We start from the raw sequence: 18923 nt of genomic DNA, 5'->3' as shown, positions 1-18923 counted from the left end.
ATAAAGGGCCATCTATTTATTATAATGCAAACCCCATAAAGGGCCATCTATTTATTATAATGCAAATCCCATAAAGGGCCATCTATTTATTATAATGTAAACCCCATATGTGGCCATTTATTTATTACAATGTAAACCCCATTTGTGGCCATTTATTTATTACAATGTAAACCCCATAAGGGGCCATCTATTTATTATAATGTAAACCCCATTTGTGGCCATTTATTTATTACAATGTAAACCCCATAAGGGGCCATCTATTTATTATAATGTAAACCCCATATGTGGCCATTTATTTATTACAATGCAAACCCCATAAGGGGCCATCTATTTATTATAATGTAATCCCCATATGTGGCCATTTATTTTTACAATGTAAACCCCATAAGGGGCCATCTATTTATTATAATGTAAACCCCATATGTGGCCATTTATTTATTACAATGTAAACCCCATAAGGGGCCATCTATTTATTATAACTAGGACGTGCCCGTACGTGGGTGCCCGTACGTGCGTGCAAAAAAGCATGCGTGCAAACAACAACAACAAAAAAAACTTTGAAACCACGTGGCAGTAACGACCACAGAACCCCCCCCCTCTATTTACATGAAATGGTTTGGTCCATTCGCAACGACCACAGAACCCCCCCCCCCCCCCCCCTCTATTTACATGAAATGGTTTGGTCCAAAGCGAACGGCTTGCGGAGTTTGGTAAAGAAATCGCCATAGCTCGGTAACTACTTCTCCGATTAATATGAAACCTTGAAAAGGCACATCCTCGGGTCCCCAGCAATATACCTGGCAAGTTTCAAGTATATCGGACCGGTAGTTGTCGAGAAACAGCGGTCACAGACAAACACACACACACACACACACACACACACACACACACACACACACACACACACATACACACATACACACACACACACACACACACACACACACACACACACACACACAGAGATTACTGGAATTATAGATAGATGTAAACCCCATATGTGGCCATTTATTTATTACAATGTAAACCCCATAAGGGGCCATCTATTTATTACAATGTAAGCCCTACAAGGGCCATCTATTACATTTAACTAACTGGTACTGGTACCTGCGATAAAAATTGTCAGAGAAAATACTTTTGACGTGAAACTCCTCCTCAAAAATTGCGATCTTGAGGGGGGAATTTCAAGTTCAGGTCAAGACCCCTGTTTTACCCCCATGTTTTAGGGTGAGATAGGATGATAGATGGACAGACAGATTCGATTGCAATATGCTCCCCCCCCCCCCCCCCCCCACACTTTTTTCAGAAAGTGTGGGGATGATAAGAGCTTAAACACAAGATAAAATACAGTTTATCCATAACCCGTTTTGTTTGTATTACTTGTTCTGCAGAACATCAACCCAATGTGAAGGTTGAACATGAATTTTCTGAGACCGTGGGTCTGCGTATTGAAAGTGAGGAGGGATCGCGTGTAGTTGCTGGAAAGCCTATTTTTTTGTGTTTGCTGCATGTTGTTAGCCTCACCCATTACCAAAGGAATTCCATCTGTCAGTCAGAGTCCCACAATCATGGAGTGTCAGGCAGTGAGGATTCCATCTGTTGCAGGCACACCGACCAACCTTAATATTTCGCCCCCAAACGGCCTTGAGCACAATTTGACAACGTTGCACTGTCGGACCTCGACATTCGTGGGGGAAACGTTCCTAGAAAATGCTGCGAAAGTCGAATCCATGAATGTGGAGGCATTTTTTAAATGGGAAAAGTGCATGAAAAATGCAGAGACCGGTGACACCGCAAATGTGGGACATTGTTTCAATGGGAAAAGGGGGGATAGGTTCCCGGTGGTTCCTGATTCATGAAACCGAGCTGTTTAAAAGTTTAAAAAAAATTCCGACCACGAATACACATGCTTAGTTTCTTTTAAAATGCTTACAAAAAAAACACAACACGAGGTACCGTACCATTTCCAATGTTTATTACCTGTATGTTTTCACCCCTGTCTGTTTGTCTGTCATTTGTTTGTTACTTGGCAACAAAATTATTTTTTTTTGCAAGTATGCTGATCGCTCCTGTTTGTGTGTCCGCTCACTTATATTTGCCTACAGGTCACAATTTGAAACCGATCTTCACGAAACTTAACTAAATGGTAGAGTTTGTGGTCCAACAAAATCCTATATATTTTTGAGGTCAAAACGTAAACATAGGCCAAAGGTCAACCACTTTTTTTCAAATTTCTAAAATCCTCAATTTTAATCCGATTCACTTGAAATTTGAATAGGATTTACATATCGGCTAACTGAATTCAACACTAAATATTTTTGAGATCAGCTTAGGCCAAAAGGTCAACATAGGCATGAAAGCCCACTTGGAGTTTGCAAAAAAGCACTCAAAGGACTCTCAGACTGTGAGAAACAAGATTCTGTGGGCTTTCATGTGTCTTTCACTGAGGAGAGGCTTCCATCTGGCCACTTTGCCATAAAGCCCAGATCGGTGGAGTGTTGCAGTGATGGTTGTACTTCTGGAAATTTCTCCCATCTCCACACAGGATCTCTGGAGCTCAGCCAGAGTGACCATCGGGTTCTTGGTCACCTCTCTTACCAAGGCCCTTCTCCCCCGATTGCTCAATTTGGCCGGGCGGCCAGCTCTAGGAAGAGTCTTGGTTGTTCCAAACTTCTCCCATTTAAGAATTATTGAGGCCACTGTGCTCTTGGGAACCTTCAATGCAGCAGAAAATATTTTGTAGGCTTCCCAAGAATATGTGCCTCGACACAATCCTGTCTCTGAGCTCTGCAGGCAGTTCCTTCGACCTCATGGCTTGGATTTTGCTCTGATATGCATTGTCAGCTGTGAGACCTTATGTAGACAGGTGTGTGCCTTTCCAAATCATGTCCAATCAATTGAGTTTACCATAGGTGGACTCCAATCAAGGTGTAGAAACATCTCAAAGATGATCAAGAGAAATGGGAGGCACATGAGCTAAATTTCAAGTGTCATAGCAAAGGGTCTGAATACTTATGTCAATGTGATATTTCAGTTTTTTCTTTTTAATAAATTTGCAAAACTTTCTAAAATCCTGTTTTCTCTTTGTCATTATGGGATATTGAGTGTAGATTGATGAGGGAAAAATGAATTTAAACGATTTCAGCATAAAGCTGCAACATAACAAAATGTGAAAAAGTGAAGGGGTCTGAATACTTTCTGAATGCACTGTATGAAACATAAATTACACCTCTTTTCCCACAGCGCTAAACATACTTTCAGTCTTTCAATCGGCCGACAGACCGGGACTCGCCTTCAGCGAGACAAGTGTCCCATTGTACATTTTGGGGTGTGTCTTATCTCGTCAATTACTCTTAACAGCCCAAGCGCCATTGGTAAAGGCAACACATTTTACAAATGCAAGTTATTGCTCTTTGCAGTATTTATTCTGTTTGTGCAGATCACATTGTGAAGGTGGAAAGGAATACTTTTGGAACCGAGGACACAGCAGGTAATAAGGAAATGTTTTTCATTTGCAGAGATCAATATTCTTTTTTTTGCTTTTGGTTGATTTGCTAGAGGAACATCCGGAATAAAACTTGTCCATGTTTTGCAGATTTTCTCCAAGGTGTGAAGGTTGAACCTGATAATGAAGAGGCCAAGGATTCAACATCCCGTGAGTAAGGTTTATATATTTATTTATTTAATAAAAAATACATTTTCACCATTTGAAGTACAAAGTCACTTAAGCAAAATGTTTCATTTTCGTTTTCTTCTCAAACTTGAACTATTTTCCTTTTCCCTCGAAGATTACGCAGGTTCCTTTTGTCTTCCTAAGCTCACTTTCATTCTCATCCCTCTCCTCCACCCCCATAACCGTCACCCTTCTACCCACCCTTTCTTCCCTCGTTGGCTTGTGATCTCTTCATTCTCCCTCTGTGCTGCTGTTCCCCCTCTCCCCCCCCCCCCCCCTTAATCCAAAACTAATTCAATATTATTTTCCTCTATAAGCTCTTAGTTGTTTGTCGAGTACTGGCATGAAATATATATATTAACTAGCAGTCACCAATGGAAAATTAAACGGGCCTAGATGCTTTGATAAGCTTGCGTCTTATTATATAAATAATCGTGTACTTTTTGTGTATTGTATAGAAGAAGAAGAAGATGGGATCGACTAATCTATTTATGAAATCCTTAACAGAATAAACCGTTTGGCAGAATAACTTGAACACTGGATGTTATCACTAAACAAAAAATCAAACTCCTGGAAGTTGTACCACTTGTTGTTATGTGCTCCTCCCCTACCCCCTGGTCACGGTGTACCTCCGAGCCCCGAGAGGAGTCACGGCAGAAAAATGTGTTATTCTGTATGTCAAAGATGAATGGAGAAGCCACCCCAATTGTTACTCACAAACAAATATTGTATTAAGATCACACAAGAATAACAGTACAACAATAATAGTATTCAAAAGTACAATCAATATGTCCTATGATGGTACCATCAGTTTTATAATATATAACTCACTGTGCTCCAAGTGAGTGAAACAAGAACATCCCCATTCCCCAATGTCTCTAATCACCGGCTTCAAGCCAGAGTCGATCCGCTCCAGTGATCGACAGATCAATGTCCAATCGAGACCAGAATCCCTTTGGGTTGGCAGGTACAGTCCTGCTGCCACAGCTGTGCATAGGCGCCCTCAAGGAGACTGGGAAATCCAAAGGCGCCCTCCAGGCGACGGGGAAATCACACCCTCTGGTATGGACGTTCCACAGCTCACAGTCAGCGACACGCAGACTTTCCACTCAAAAGCCACGTCACACACACACACCCCAGATCGACGTCTGTATGCGGTGAAAATGGTCGAAACGAGACCAAACCGTGAGCGAAGCGCAAGTCCTGCGTGAGTCAAAATGGGCGACGGCCCGGTCTCGTGGCGCAACGGCACGACAGTGATTCTCTCCTGAATCGATCGCAAAACCTGACACGCAGGTTAATCTGTCACAGCGATAACCACTCTGTTGCAGGAAGCCCATTCCTGGGAAACCCAAAAGTTCGCTAGTGACTGTTGTTCGCCAGTGACTGTTTTTTGTATACTGAATCGAGGCTCGTGAAAGAGCTAACATTTACTTCACAAACAAATCAACCAGACAAACAAAATACCCAAAAAGAGGGAGCGGAAGACAAGATGGGGAGAGAAGGGGAAGCACACAAACACAAGATCCGAGAGCAGGGAGATGTGTGGAAGGTAGAGGGCCCGGGGGGAGGAGGCATGGGAAGGGGGGTGGGGGGGGGAGGGAGAAGTATAAAACACAAGGACACCAAGGACTTCCTGGACAGAAGTTGGTATTTCAAAAAAGTGGAATTGGGGTGAAATTAGCGGGGGTAGAAAAGATCAAGGTTTTGGATGGGGGAAGATAAGAGATGGTGGTGAACAGCTGTGTTTTAAAGACTTGGAGGGTGGAGTGGGATTGAAGAGAGTGAGGGAGTTTGTTCCAAAGGCGGGAGAAAAGAGGAATGAAGGAGTGAAGGTGAGCAGAGAGTCTTGATTTTGGCAGTTTAACCATAAGAGGGTTGCAGGCAGATCTTGTGCGACCTGTAGGAATATTTGCGGGACAGAGCCCAGAGAGAGCTGGGGGGGGGGGGGGGGCAAGGCCAGAGAGGAGTCGGTAGAAGACGGAAAGACCACCAACCTGCCTGCGGTGAGTGAGTGAGAGGCCCTTGGAGTTAGCTTCATTGTGGGAGATTCCAATGATTCTGAATGCTTTGGTTTCAACAGCGTGAAGGCGAGCTAGGTGTGAGGCAGGAGCACCCACCCAGAGGGGAGAGCAGTATTCCATTGAGCTGCGGATGAAAGCCTTGTATGTGGTGAGGAGCTCAGGTGTGCCAAGGAAGGACTTCGCACGACGGAGGATGCCCAGTCGGCGACTGGCTTTGGAGGCCAGATTTGAAATGTGGTTTTCCCGGGAAAGATCATGGCAGATAGTGAGACCCAAAAGCTTGAGTGACAGAACTTCTTGGAGAGGATTATTCAGAAAGTGGATGGGAGGGTTGTCCAGTCGGTCTTTTCGGAGAGACATCGTAAGAGTGTGAGATTTGTCAGGATTGAAAGACATGTTCCACTTGTTTGCCCAGTCTGTGATTTTGTCGAGGTCTGCAGAGAGTGAGGAGGCTGCAGACTGCCGATCTGAGGGATGAAGAATGGAGCGACAGAGAGTAGAGTCGTCAGCAAAGAGATAGAGAGGATTTTCAAGAGAGTCAGAGAGATCATTGATGAAGACCAGAAAAAGCACAGGGCCCAGAACACTGCCTTGTGGAACTCCAGCCTGAACAGGAAGAAGAGATGAGAGAAACCCATTCAGGGCCACACGTTGACTACGACTAGAGAGGAAGTCCGCCAGCCATGCGTGGAGATTTCCATGGATACCAAAAGAGGAGAGTTTGGTGAGCAGAGCGGGGTGCCAGACCGTATCGAAGGCACGTGATATGTCAAGGGAGACTGCTCTAATTTCCTGTTTGGCATTGAGGACCTCCATCCATTGTTGAGAAAGCAGAAGCAGCATGTCCAGAGTGGAGTGTCCAGGTCTGAAACCAAATTGATGATCAGAGATCAAGCCATTGGAGAAGAGGAAAGATTTCATACCTGAAGCAATAATGGATTCCATGACTTTGCTGATAATTGGTAGAAGGCTGATTGGTCTGTAGTTGCTGGGATCTGTTTTTGCACCTTTTTGTGCAAAGCGGTGATGTTGGCAGATTTCCAAGCAGATGGAAGATAACCTTGAGCAAAAGAGAGGGTGAAGAGAACAGAGAGAGGGAGTGAAAGAGCGGAAGAACATGATTTTAGGACCCGTGGGCTGATGCCGTCAGGTCCAGTTGCAGAATCAGAGTCGAGGGTTGACAGAAACTTTTCCACCTTGTCAGGAGGAAAGGACACAGAGTCCAGGAGCAGCTGGGTATGACTGGGTACGGTGGGTACAGAGAGGGATGGGTTTGGGACACAAGATTTAGAGGCAAACACAGAGTTGAGGCATTCAGCTTTTTCACGTGCGGAGTCAGCCGTGTGGCCATTTGAGGTGAGGGAGGGGATGAAGGGGGAACAAACACCAGAAACAGATTTGACCAGACGCCACCAGGATTTGGAAGAGGGAGACAGATAAGAGAGTTCGGTCCTGAGAACGGAGAGATATTGTTCCCTGGCTCTCCTGAGGGTGGACACACACTTGTTTCGGGCTTTGTGAAAGGAAATGAGATTTCCTTCCGTTGGATTTGCTTTCCAGGAGACGAAAGCAAGTTGTTTCTGGGCAATAGCCTCACCACAAGATTCCGTGTACCATGGACGGGAGGAAGGGTATGACAACTGAAGACGAGATGGGATAAATCTGTGCATGAGAGAGAGCAATTTACTTTGGAAGAATTCCCAGGATGAGTTGATGTCAGAGGCAGTAGAGATGGGAGACCAGTCCAGATGATTGATGGCTGCTTGAAGACCGTGCCAGTTGGCCTGAGTGAAATGCCAGACTCGTCGATGCTGAGGAGGCTCTCTGAGAATGGTCAGAGAGATGTCCACTTTAACAAGCACATGATCAGAAGAGCCGATTGGAGCAGAAGAAGAGCAGCAGACATTTTCAGGGAAGTTAGTCATAACCAAGTCCAGAAGAGAAGATGCTCCGTTGACTGAGATCCAGGTTGGGAAATTGACAGAATGTGTCAGTCCCAGTGAGTCACAGAAGTCCTTTGCTGAAGAGCCATGGCTGGTGAGAGAGGTACCCACCCCCAGCCAACTCGCATGGTGACAGTTGAAATCACCACATATGAGGAAGAGAGAGTTGGGATGGGTAGATAGAAGTTGGTCCATATTATCAGACAGCGAGATGTAGATGGAGTCATCACTGTTTGGTGGACGGTACAACACACATATGAACAAAAGGTGGGAGCGAAGGGGAAGCCGTAGCCAAAGGTATTCCTGGGGGTGAGGTGGAGAGAGGGCAGTGCAGGGCGAGTGAGGAAGAGTTTTTTTATAAAGATAGCAACCCCACCTCCAGGACGAGGCTCAGGTCTATCATACCGGAGGAGGGAGTAACCTGGGAAAGATACCAAGGAATCGGAGACATCATGAAGGAGGAAAGTTTCTGTTAAGCAGATCACGTCTGGTTTGTCAGAAGCAACCTGTTTGGAGAGATCAGTTAAGTTTGAGCGAAGGCCCCGGATGTTTGAGGTCCATACTGTTAAGGAAGAGGAAGGGGGAGCATCGGATACAGAACAGGGGGGGGGGGGGGGGAGTGCTAGGGTAAGATGTGGAAGAGGAGGAAGAGGTAGGGAGAGCTGTTGAAGGTGTGTCAGAGATTACAGAATAGCTTGGAGAAAGGGAAGAATGGGGCAGACAAAAGGTTTGATGGTGATTGGGTGAGGCGCAGTGAGGTGTTATTTGAGGAGGGGGAAGAGTGAGGCAGAAGGTTGAGGGAGAAGAAGGTGAAAGTTGGAAGGGGGAAGAAGCGGGGAGGATGCTTTGAGGAGGAGGGGTGTCTAGGAGGGGAGGAGTGAGGGAGAGTCTCGGAGGGGAGGGGAGTGGGGGGAGTTTAGGAGGGAAGGGGCAGGGGGGGAGATTTGAAAGGGATGGGTGATGGGGAAGATTTGGGGGGGAGGGGCAAGGGGGAAGATTTGAAAGAGATGGGTGATGGGGAAGATTTGGAGGGAAGGGGTGAGATTGGATTTTGAAAAGTGTACGATTAATGGGAAACGAACATTTATTGCAAAATGAGTTTCTTGAGACATTCGAGTGAAAAATACATTTGAGGACGCTGAAGGATGGGTGGAGTTCTGGAGAGTTTAGGAAATGAATGAAAGATGCACTGTAAGAGATGGAATTTTTTTTTGGAATGAATAGATTTGGTGAGCAAGTCGAAAGCATCCTTTTATAGAAGAAGAAGAAAAAGGTGTTATAGAATATGACAAAATAAAGTTCTTCAGGGGACAGATGAAACATTTTTTAACAACGTGATCACGTGATCACGAACAACGTGGTCGAAGAACGAACGAACAAATAAGAATGAACAAACGGATAAGAACAGGGAAGGAAAAAATTTTTTTTTTTTTTTTTTGGGAGATTTTAAAACAAGGAAGTATGGGGTGAAAAGACAGTGAAAAACAGAGACCGAAAGTAATTTGCAGCGTGATCGAAGAACTGCTGAGACAAAAAAAAGCCTCAAGCCAAGGGCTGACACGGTAGCCTACTAGCACTACACTAGGCCTCAGAATATACGATACGAAAAAAACGACGATTCTGTACACAGGTATGAAAAACCAACACCGAGAAACCTATTAGTCACCCCAATAGGTACATACACCGAAAGAAAGATACAGATTCGACAAAAACACAATTGTGAAAAATTGCTTAACTTCGAAAGCGTGCGCGTGGGGACAGCTTTGAAGAGCCGTGACGACCAATCTTGCGCATGCGCAGAAGCCCCGCATGCGCAGAAGCCTCTTCTTCCTTTTCGTCGTCCTGTTCCGGTTTTATTTAAAACATTAACTTTTAACTTTTGAAAATAGAAATATCTATTTCCTTTAAATGACAACAATAATAATACATGGAATCAGAAATGTTTACAGTGGATGAAAACCACCACAACGGAAGTGACGAATCCGTAACATTGTCCAGGAGAAATAAATCACTCCCTTGCCGCTTCCTTGAGGAGCGGGTGTTTCTAATAGATTGTTGTAGATCACAGTAGCAGATTTCAGTCGATTTAGATTGTAGTAGATCACTGCAGTAGATTTCAGTCGATTTATATTGTAGTACATCACTGCAGAAGCTTTCAGTCGATTTTGATTGTTGTAGATCACTGCAGTATATTTCAGTCCATTTAAATTGTAGCAGATCACTGCAGCAGATTTCAGTCCATTTAGAATCTTAGATTGTAGTAGATCACAGCAGTAGATTTCAGTCGATTTAGATTGTAGTCGATCACTGCAGTATATTTCAGTCCATTTATATTGTAGTACATCACTGCAGAAGCTTTCAGTCGATTTTGATTGTTGTAGATCACTGCAGTATATTTCAGTCCATTTAAATTGTAGTAGATCACTGCAGCAGATTTCAGTCCATTTAGAATCTTAGATTGTAGTAGATCACAGCAGTAGATTTCAGTCGATTTAGATTGTAGTCGATCACTGCAGAAGATTTCAGTCGATTTAGATTGTAGTCGATCACTGCAGCAGATTTCAGTCTATTTAGATTGTAGTAGATCACTGCAGAATATTTCAGTCTATTTTGATTGTAGTAGATCACTGCAGCAGATTTCAGTCGATTTAGATTGGAGAAGAGCACTGCAGCAGATTTCAGTCGATTTAGATTGTAGAGGATCACTGCAGCAGATTTTAGTCGATTTAGATTGTAGTAGATCACTGCAGCAGATTTCAGTATATTTAGATTGTAGTAGATCACTGCAGTAGATTTCAGTATATTTACATTGTAGATCACTGCAGCAGATTTCAGTCGATTTAGATTGTAGTAGATCACTGCAGTAGATTTCAGTATATTTACATTGTAGATCACTGCAGCAGATTTCAGTCGATTTAGATTGTCGTAGATCACTGCAGTAGATTTCAGTCGATTTAGATTGTCGTGGATCACTGCAGTATATTTCAGTCGATTTAGATTGTAGCAGATAATTGCAGCAGATTTCAGTCGATTTAGATTGTCGTGGATCACTGCAGTAGATTTCAGTCGATTTAGATTGTAGCAGATAATTGCAGCAGATTTCAGTCTATTTAGATTGTAGTAGATCACTGCAGCAGATTTCAGTTGATTTAGATTGTAGTCGATCACTGCAGCAGATTTCAGTCTATTTAGATTGTAGGAGATCACTGCAGCAGATTTCAGTCGATTTAGATTGGAGAAGAGCACTGCAGCAGACTTCAGTCGATTTAGATTGTAGAGGATCACTGCAGCAGATTTCAGTCGATTTAGATTGTAGAGGATCACTGCAGCAGATTTCAGTCGATTTAGATTGTAGTAGATCACTGCAGTAGATTTCAGTCTATTTAGATTGGAGAAGAGCACTGCAGAAGCTTTCAGTCGATTTAGATTGTCGTAGATCACTGCAGTAGATTTCAGTCGATTTAGATTGTCGTAGAACACTGCAGCAGATTTTAGTCTATTTACATTGTAGATCACTGCAGCAGATTTCAGTCCATTTAGATTGTAGTAGATCACTGCAGCAGATTTCAGTATATTTAGATTGTAGTAGATCACTGCAGCAGATTTCAGTATATTTAGATTGTAGTAGATCACTGCAGTAGATTTCAGTATATTTACATTGTAGATCACTGCAGCAGATTTCAGTCGATTTAGATTGTAGTAGATCACTGCAGTAGATTTCAGTATATTTACATTGTAGATCACTGCAGTAGATTTCAGTCGATTTAGATTGTCGTGGATCACTGCAGTATATTTCAGTCGATTTAGATTGTCGTGGATCACTGCAGTAGATTTCAGTCGATTTAGATTGTCGTGGATCACTGCAGTAGATTTCAGTCGATTTAGATTGTAGTAGATCATTGCAGCAGATTTTAGTCTATTTAGATTGTAGTAGATCACTGCAGCAGATTTCAGTCGATTTAGATTGTCGTAGATCACTGCAGTAGATATCAGTCGATTTAGATTGTAGTAGATCACTGCAGCAGATTTCAGTCGATTTCGATTGTAGTAGATCACTGCAGAATATTTCAGTATATTTAGATTGTAGTAGATCACTGCAGCAGATTTCAGTCGATTTAGATTGTAGTAGATCACTGCAGCAGATTTCAGTATATTTAGATTGTAGTAGATCACTGCAGCAGATTTCAGTCGATTTAGATTGTCGTAGATCACTGCAGTAGATTTCAGTCGATTTCGATTGTAGTAGATCACTGCAGAAGATTTCAGTCGATTTAGATTGTAGTAGATCACTGCAGCAGATTTCAGTATATTTAGATTGTAGTAGATCACTGCAGCAGATTTCAGTCGATTTAGATTGTCGTAGATCACTGCAGTAGATTTCAGTCGATTTCGATTGTAGTAGATCACTGCAGAATATTTCAGTCGATTTAGATTGTAGTAGATCACTGCAGCAGATTTCAGTCGATTTCGATTGTCGAAGATCACTGCAGCAGATTTCAGTCAATTTAGATTGTAGTAGATCACTGCGGTAGATTTAGCGAAATATCGTGCTCTTTCGCGAGTAGGGCTCCCAGTCCATCAAGACGGCTTGCAGCGGGTGAAAGACTTGGGAGGGAGTTGATTTTGGTTAACCGCACACTTTTTGCATATTATTATGTCGATGGATTCAAATAAATATGGCATATTTAAACCACTGGTGTTTGTTGAGATCACCTTGTGAAGGTTGAAAAGAATACCTGTGGAACCAGGGCCACGGATATTGAGAAAATGTTTTTTTAAATAGAGGTCTTCAGTTAAAGTCCGTTTGCCACCCAGATATGTTCTGTACTAAAGCTTGTTCTCATGAGAAGTGTATTGTTTTTTGATGGTTTCATACTCGAATGGGTCTATAGAAAAGATTTAGCTTGGTTGCCGGAGTGTCAACCTTGGGGAACTCCGATAATTGGCATAAATCCAAGATGGCCGCCGCGGACGAAGGTGGAAAATAACTTTTCAACCAATCAACCTTCCATCACGTGTGATACATTTTTTCCGTATAATTTCGATGTGAGGATTCGATTTCTGAGGTCAATTGTGTGATTTGGGGTCAGATTCAGGGGCAAAGGTCAAGTTAAAGGTCATTTTCGTCCAAAAAATTATTAATATAATAATAATTGCATTTTCAGAACGAGGGTGGTCAAGTGTTTATTCATTAACGGCGATCACTCCCATTCATCATCAGAGCCGAATGCAAGATCAAGATGATCAGTTTCCTCGTCATTTACCACATCTGCTTCTCCCGCCTCTTCCACTTCATCTTGGTCTTCGTCTCCTGTCGTGAAGGGGTTCAAGCAAGCGTCACTAGAAACACAAGCGCAGTACACAGTGCATGATATCTTTCCATGGTGACAGCTGCAACGTTCACTGCCGCACGCCTTCCCCGCCGCCTTACAGCTGCACCGCACTACATCCATGAGATCTTGGGGGTCCTGGGGGCTGATCAGAGGTTGCTGATACTGGGGTGCCATCTTTGATTTCCCACCCATACTTCATGATGTCAAGTTCAGGTGGAGCCTGCTGGTCAGCAGATTTGGCGAGTATAGTCTGCAGATGAGTGCGCAAGATGTGCAGGAAGAGATTTTGGTCTGTTGGTGGTAGCGACGTGATCTTGAGCAGCTTTCCGACCTTCTTTGTGTACATATGGTACCTCGCCTCACTCGTAGTGGTCCCCTGTTGCTGACTGTTACATATTTATGTGAATGTATGTGAATTACCATTCAAGTCTTTGCTTATCCGTGTGTAGTATATTAAGTTGTTGTGTAGTTGTTGTGGTTGGAGGGTCAGGAGCCCTTCTGAAAGGGTGGCCGGAAACGGAAGTGACCGGAAACGGAAGGGAAAAGACACGAGGAAAAAAGGACGAGGATTCTTCTTCCTCGCCCCGCACCGACGAGAGGTGGGATTGATTGAGCCGTGTGGAAAAGCGGCGTTCCCGAGCCTGTCTGGCGAGAGGAGTTACCGGGACGGATACCTGCCCGGTGGACGGCAAACTGTCGTGTGGCCGTGCACCGACCCAGCGTTTGGCGCCGTGCACGACACCGTCTAAAAAAGACGCGTACGGGTCGCCCGTTGGGGCCTAACACGCCTGGCAAGCGGCGTGGGGCTTTTGGGCTTGCTTTCCCGTCCCCGCTTCGCGTGGCCGCGAGGGGCTGTAGCCGGGGTGCTGGGTACGATACCTGCCCGGTGGAAACACGTCCACCCGGGGTTCGTTCAACCGCCCGAGTGCGGCGACGCCGACCATCATCTTGGTCAGGAGGGGCCCAGAGACATTGTGCGGGACCGAGACCAAACGGGGGTCGTGAGTACTCACCGGGACACACGTATATAAGATGGCCATCTTAATCATAGGGAATTGATTGTGGGTTGGGAATTGTTGATGGTTGTGTATTGTTGATTGCTCGGGGAAAATCTCCGTGGTTGTATCATTGAAATTGTATGGTATCATTACCATTGAAATATATCCTTGAACATCAGTTGTCTCTTGGGTGAAATTCATATGGATTGCGTGGCGAAAGCGCATATATAATACAGCTTTCTGGCGAAGTTCCTCTCACGGTCCGGGGGTCACCGAGACCAGGTATTCACCGAGGGGACCACGTAACAGAATTGGGGGCTCGTCCAAATTACGATTTGCGGATTCGCAATTGGGTCTACGTCCGGGATTTAAAATTGTATAACATAATAAAATAATAATTTTTTATTAATTAAAATTTATTAATTAATTATTAATTGGTAAAAAAAAATTTGAGAAATTGGGGTAAAGTCTTGGGTGAAGGTTAACAGGTGTTAACGATAGGCACCATGGCGTTTGTGGCACAGAACTTTGTGGTAACCCCGAGTGAGGCACAGTTCCGAGCGTTGCTAAAGTCGGACCTCTTGAAATTGGCCAAACATTTTAACTTGGAGGTCCGAACTAATTTGAGGAAGGCAGAGTTGCAGGCCACGGTGATAGAATCTATGGTGGGATTAGGAACATGGGACGAGTTAGCCTGGGAGTGGCTACCCGAAGAACCAGAAGACGTTGAGCTCCGGAAACTGGAGTTGCAATTACGGAGCCAGGAACGGATTAAAGAAGAAGAAAGGAAAGCAGAAAAGGAAAGAGCAGAAGAAGAAAGGAAAGCAGAAAAGGAAAGAGCAGAAGAAGAAAGGAAAGCAGAGGAGAGGAGGGAAGAGAAACAAGCAGAGGAAAGGAGAGTGGAATGAGAACTCCAGGAAAGGTTAGCAGAAGAAGAAAGGAAAGCAGAAAAGGAAAGAGCAGAAGCAGAAAGGAAAGCAGAAGAGAGGAGAGAAGAGAAACAAGCAGAGGAAAGGAGAGTGGAACGAGAACTCCAGGAAAGGTTAGAAGGGAGAAAAGCGGAGGAGAGGAGAGCTGCAAGGGACCTCGAAGCAGAGGAGAGAAAAGCGGAAAGGGAATTAAAGGAACGTGACATGGAGCTTCAGCAAGAAATCAAATTCAAGGAGCTGGAGTTAATGAGAGAACGGGGAGAGGCACCACCCTTGCTGACGGGGTCGACACCTAACCAGAAAACCTGGGATGTGGGCAGACATGTGAGGCTGGTTCCACCGTTCAGTGAAAAATAAGTCGCGAAATTTTTTCCACACTTTGAGAAAGTGGCTCGACAATTAAACTGGCCGGAGGAGGCCTGGACCATACTCGTGCAAAGTGTGCTGGTGGGGAAAGCTCAGGAAATTTATTCGGCGCTACCAATGGACCAATGTGCAGATTATGAGGTACTGAAGACGCACATCCTCAAAGCGTATGAGTTGGTTCCGGAAGCTTACAGGCAAAAATTCAGGAATGCCAGGAAGAGGGAGAGTGAGACCCATGTGGAGTTTGCCAGAGTGAAAGAAAACATGTTTGATCGGTGGTGTGAGTCAAAAGGAGTCGGGAAAGACTTCGAGACATTGCGGGACTTGATCCTGGTGGAGGAATTCCAGCAGTGTGTCCACGAGGACATCAAAGTGTACCTGCAGGAAAAGAAAGTACCAAAGTTGTGGGACGCAGCCACCATGGCAGATGATTATGCCTTAACCCACCGAATAGGGGTCCACGAACCTAACTCCTCGCCTAGATCTCCGCAGGGGAGGTGGGGAACAGCAGGTGCGGAGAACGACCATACATGGCGGCGGCCTCGAGATGATTATGGGGACAACTATGATACCCCACCTGTTCGAAATCAGAGGGATGCGGGCCCAAGACAAACTTATAGTTCGGGGGGCCCGAGGCAGACCACGAGTTTTTCCTCCGGGCCTACTTGCGCTTTTTGCAAGAAACCTGGACACTTGATGTCCAGTTGTTACCGCATGAAAAGCGAAGACCCAGAGCGGAGTCCGACTACTACGACTCCAAACGCAATGGCCATTGTGAGAAATCGCCATCAAAAGGGTTACCAACCATTTATTTCAGAGGGGTTTGTGTCACGGGATGGAGCCTCGACTAACCGGAAACCGGTTAGGATATTGAGGGACATAGGGGCACATCAATCTTTAATGCTTGAAGGCATTTTGCCATGGTCCGAGGAGACGGCAACGGGGGATAGTGTTCGTTTACAGGGGATCGGGGGCAGTGTTAGTGCTCCCCTTCATGTCATCCATTTGGAGTCCGATTTGGTGTCAGGACCGGTCACCGTCGGTTTACAAGCCACGCTTCCTGTAGAGGGTGTATCTGTGGTTATCGGGAATGATTTGGCCGGGGGTCAAGTTTATGGTAACCTGAGGGTTGGTAAAGAGCCCAGCAGGGAAAATAACGCCACACCAGCTCGGGATGGCGACAAAAGTGCCAAGTTATTTGTAGGGGGACTGAACTTCAAAACAGAGGAAGAAGTTCTGACCTCTGTCTTCAACAGATATGGGCCGCTGGGGGAAGTGCGGTTGGTAAGAGACTGGGAAACGCAACAGTCAAGAGGGTTCGGCTTTGTCACGTTTGCCAGCACAAAAGACGCCAGAGAGGCAGAGAAGAATTGGAATGGCAAGGATTTGGAGGGTCGGACCATAACAGTAGGGAAGGCATTTCGTAGACGTCGAGAGGTCTACAGGAGAGGACAACGGGGCGGTAGTTTTGGTGGTGGCCGCAATCAATATTATTATGGAGGCTCCCTGAGTTACGGCCGCTCCCGAAGGAAGGATTGGCAAAGTAGTGGCCGAGAAGGAGACCGCTATTCATGGGACTACAGGGACAAGTGGTCCCACCCAAAGTATTAGGGAAGTTCTGAGAAGTTGAAGCACTGAAGGCGGCGGAGCCGCCGAGCCAAGATTCCTACACGGATTAACCGTGAACGCCGTTCCTAAAGGCGTCCATGTAGTGAACTTTCATGCACGGACTAACCGTGAACTCCACGTTCCTCAAGGCGCCCATGTAGAGAACTTTCCTGCACGGACTAACCGTGAACTCCACGTTCCTAAAGGCATCCATGTAGTGAATACTCGGCTTGGCCTCCCGGAAAAAGTGCTATCGAGTGGCTTAACTTTGGATCTTTGATCAACCCCTTAACCTTCATTCACAAGAAACTGACGGTCAAAGTCAGAGGGTCATGAGATGGAGTTTGATTTGGCAGGGACAATGTCGTTGCTGGTGCTTAGTCCAGAGTGAGTAATCTGGAGGGGTTGTGGTGAAATTTTGGTTGCTTTATTTTTAAGTGATAACTGTGCCCGGGGGGAACTGATAATGTGGGGGGGTTGAGTTATCTGGTTGGTTTCTCCAAATTGGCCGGCAAAGAAAGTTTTCGCTGGGTTCAAACTTTCTTTCTTGAAGGGGGGGAGTGTTACATATTTATGTGAATGTATGTGAATTACCATTCAGGTCTTTGCTTATCCGTGTGTAGTATATTAAGTTGTTGTGTAGTTGTTGTGGTTGGAGGGTCAGGAGCCCTTCTGAAAGGGTGGCCAGAAACGGAAGTGACCGGAAACGGAAGGGAAAAGACACGAGGAAAAAAGGACGAGGATTCTTCTTCCTCGCCCCGCACCGACGAGAGGTGGGATTGATTGAGCCGTGTGGAAAAGCGGCGTTCCCGAGCCTGTCTGGCGAGAGGAGTTACCGGGACGGATACCTGCCCGGTGGACGGCAAACTGTCGTGTGGCCGTGCACCGACCCAGCGTTTGGCGCCGTGCGCGACACCGTCTAAAAAAGACGCGTACGGGTCGCCCGTTGGGGCCTAACACGCCTGGCAAGCGGCGTGGGGCTTTTGGGCTTGCTTTCCCGTCCCCGCTTCGCGTGGCCGCGAGGGGCTGCAGCCGGGGTGCCGGGTACGATACCTGCCCGGTGGAAACACGTCCACCCGGGGTTCGTTCAACCGCCCGAGTGCGGCGACGCCGACCATCATCTTGGTCAGGAGGGGCCCAGAGACATTGTGCGGGACCGAGACCAAACGGGGGTCGTGAGTACTCACCGGGACACACGTATATAAGATGGCCATCTTAATCATAGGGAATTGATTGTGGGTTGGGAATTGTTGATGGTTGTGTATTGTTGATTGCTCGGGGAAAATCTCCGTGGTTGTATCGTTGAAATTGTATGGTATCATTACCATTGAAATATATCCTTGAACATCAGTTGTCTCTTGGGTGAAATTCATATGGATTGCGTGGCGAAAGCGCATATATAATACAGCTTTCTGGCGAAGTTCCTCTCACGGTCCGGGGGTCACCGAGACCAGGTATTCACCGAGGGGACCACGTAACACTGACCATATAGAGCACAGAAGAACGCCTGTCCTGCTTCCACGAGCTGTGCATGGGTGGCATCAAGCTTGCCCAAGGCTAGGTACAGGCCTGGTAAGTCGCCAGCTCTCAGGGTCTTCAGGGCCGACACTTTCCCCTTGCCGTACAGGTATGAGGTGGTATCTGAACCAGTAATGTAGTGCATTTCCAGGATCTGCAGGCACTTGGGGCCGAGTTGGGCACAGGTGGCGTTGATGTCCCAAACGGGTCCATCCCACCGCTCCATTTGCATTGTGGCCTGGATCTTGTTTCGGTACACCCAGTACACAAGCAGCACGAACACATCGGTGTCATCTGAGAGAATGCGGATCACTCGCGTGTCGGACTCGGCAGCCATGAGGAGGTACGAGATCATTGTTATGTCCGCTTTGTCATGAGTGAACACACCATTGCTAGGACTCTCCACAGTGACTCCTTCTCCAAAGTTGTAGGTACTTAGCACTTTCAACAGTTGCAGCTTGTTGTGCTTATTCCTCATGATGGCTTCTCGACTAGGAAGCGGTGTGTTGATGGTGAGGTTGTAGTTGATGG

General features: G+C 45.7%; 1 protein-coding gene across 4 annotated transcripts in view; it reads left to right on the top strand.

Moving 5' to 3' along the window:
- The window catches only part of LOC137423906 (uncharacterized), a 62093-nt gene that overhangs the window by 2935 nt on the left and 40235 nt on the right, over positions 1-18923 (top strand). For 2 of the 4 annotated variants that reach the window (XR_010983814.2, XM_068111448.2), the window contains exons 2-4: positions 1392-1454; positions 3440-3490; positions 3596-3655. Coding sequence is in view for 2 of the 4 variants with exons in the window: in XM_068111448.2 (XP_067967549.2) it covers positions 1392-1454; positions 3440-3490; positions 3596-3655 (174 nt within the window). In the remaining 2 variants the exon portion in view is untranslated. The remainder of the gene's footprint in view (positions 1-1391; positions 1455-3439; positions 3491-3595; positions 3656-18923) is intronic. The other 2 variants (XR_010983817.2, XM_078771782.1) reach the window with 1 other exon arrangement.

This window comes from Myxine glutinosa, chromosome 1, assembly GCF_964187855.1.
Source record: "Myxine glutinosa chromosome 1, kmMyxGlut1.1, whole genome shotgun sequence".
NCBI classification, from domain to species: domain Eukaryota; kingdom Metazoa; phylum Chordata; class Myxini; order Myxiniformes; family Myxinidae; genus Myxine; species Myxine glutinosa.
The sequence above is the reverse complement of the archived record's forward strand: the minus strand, read 5'-3'. Positions and strand labels throughout refer to the sequence as shown.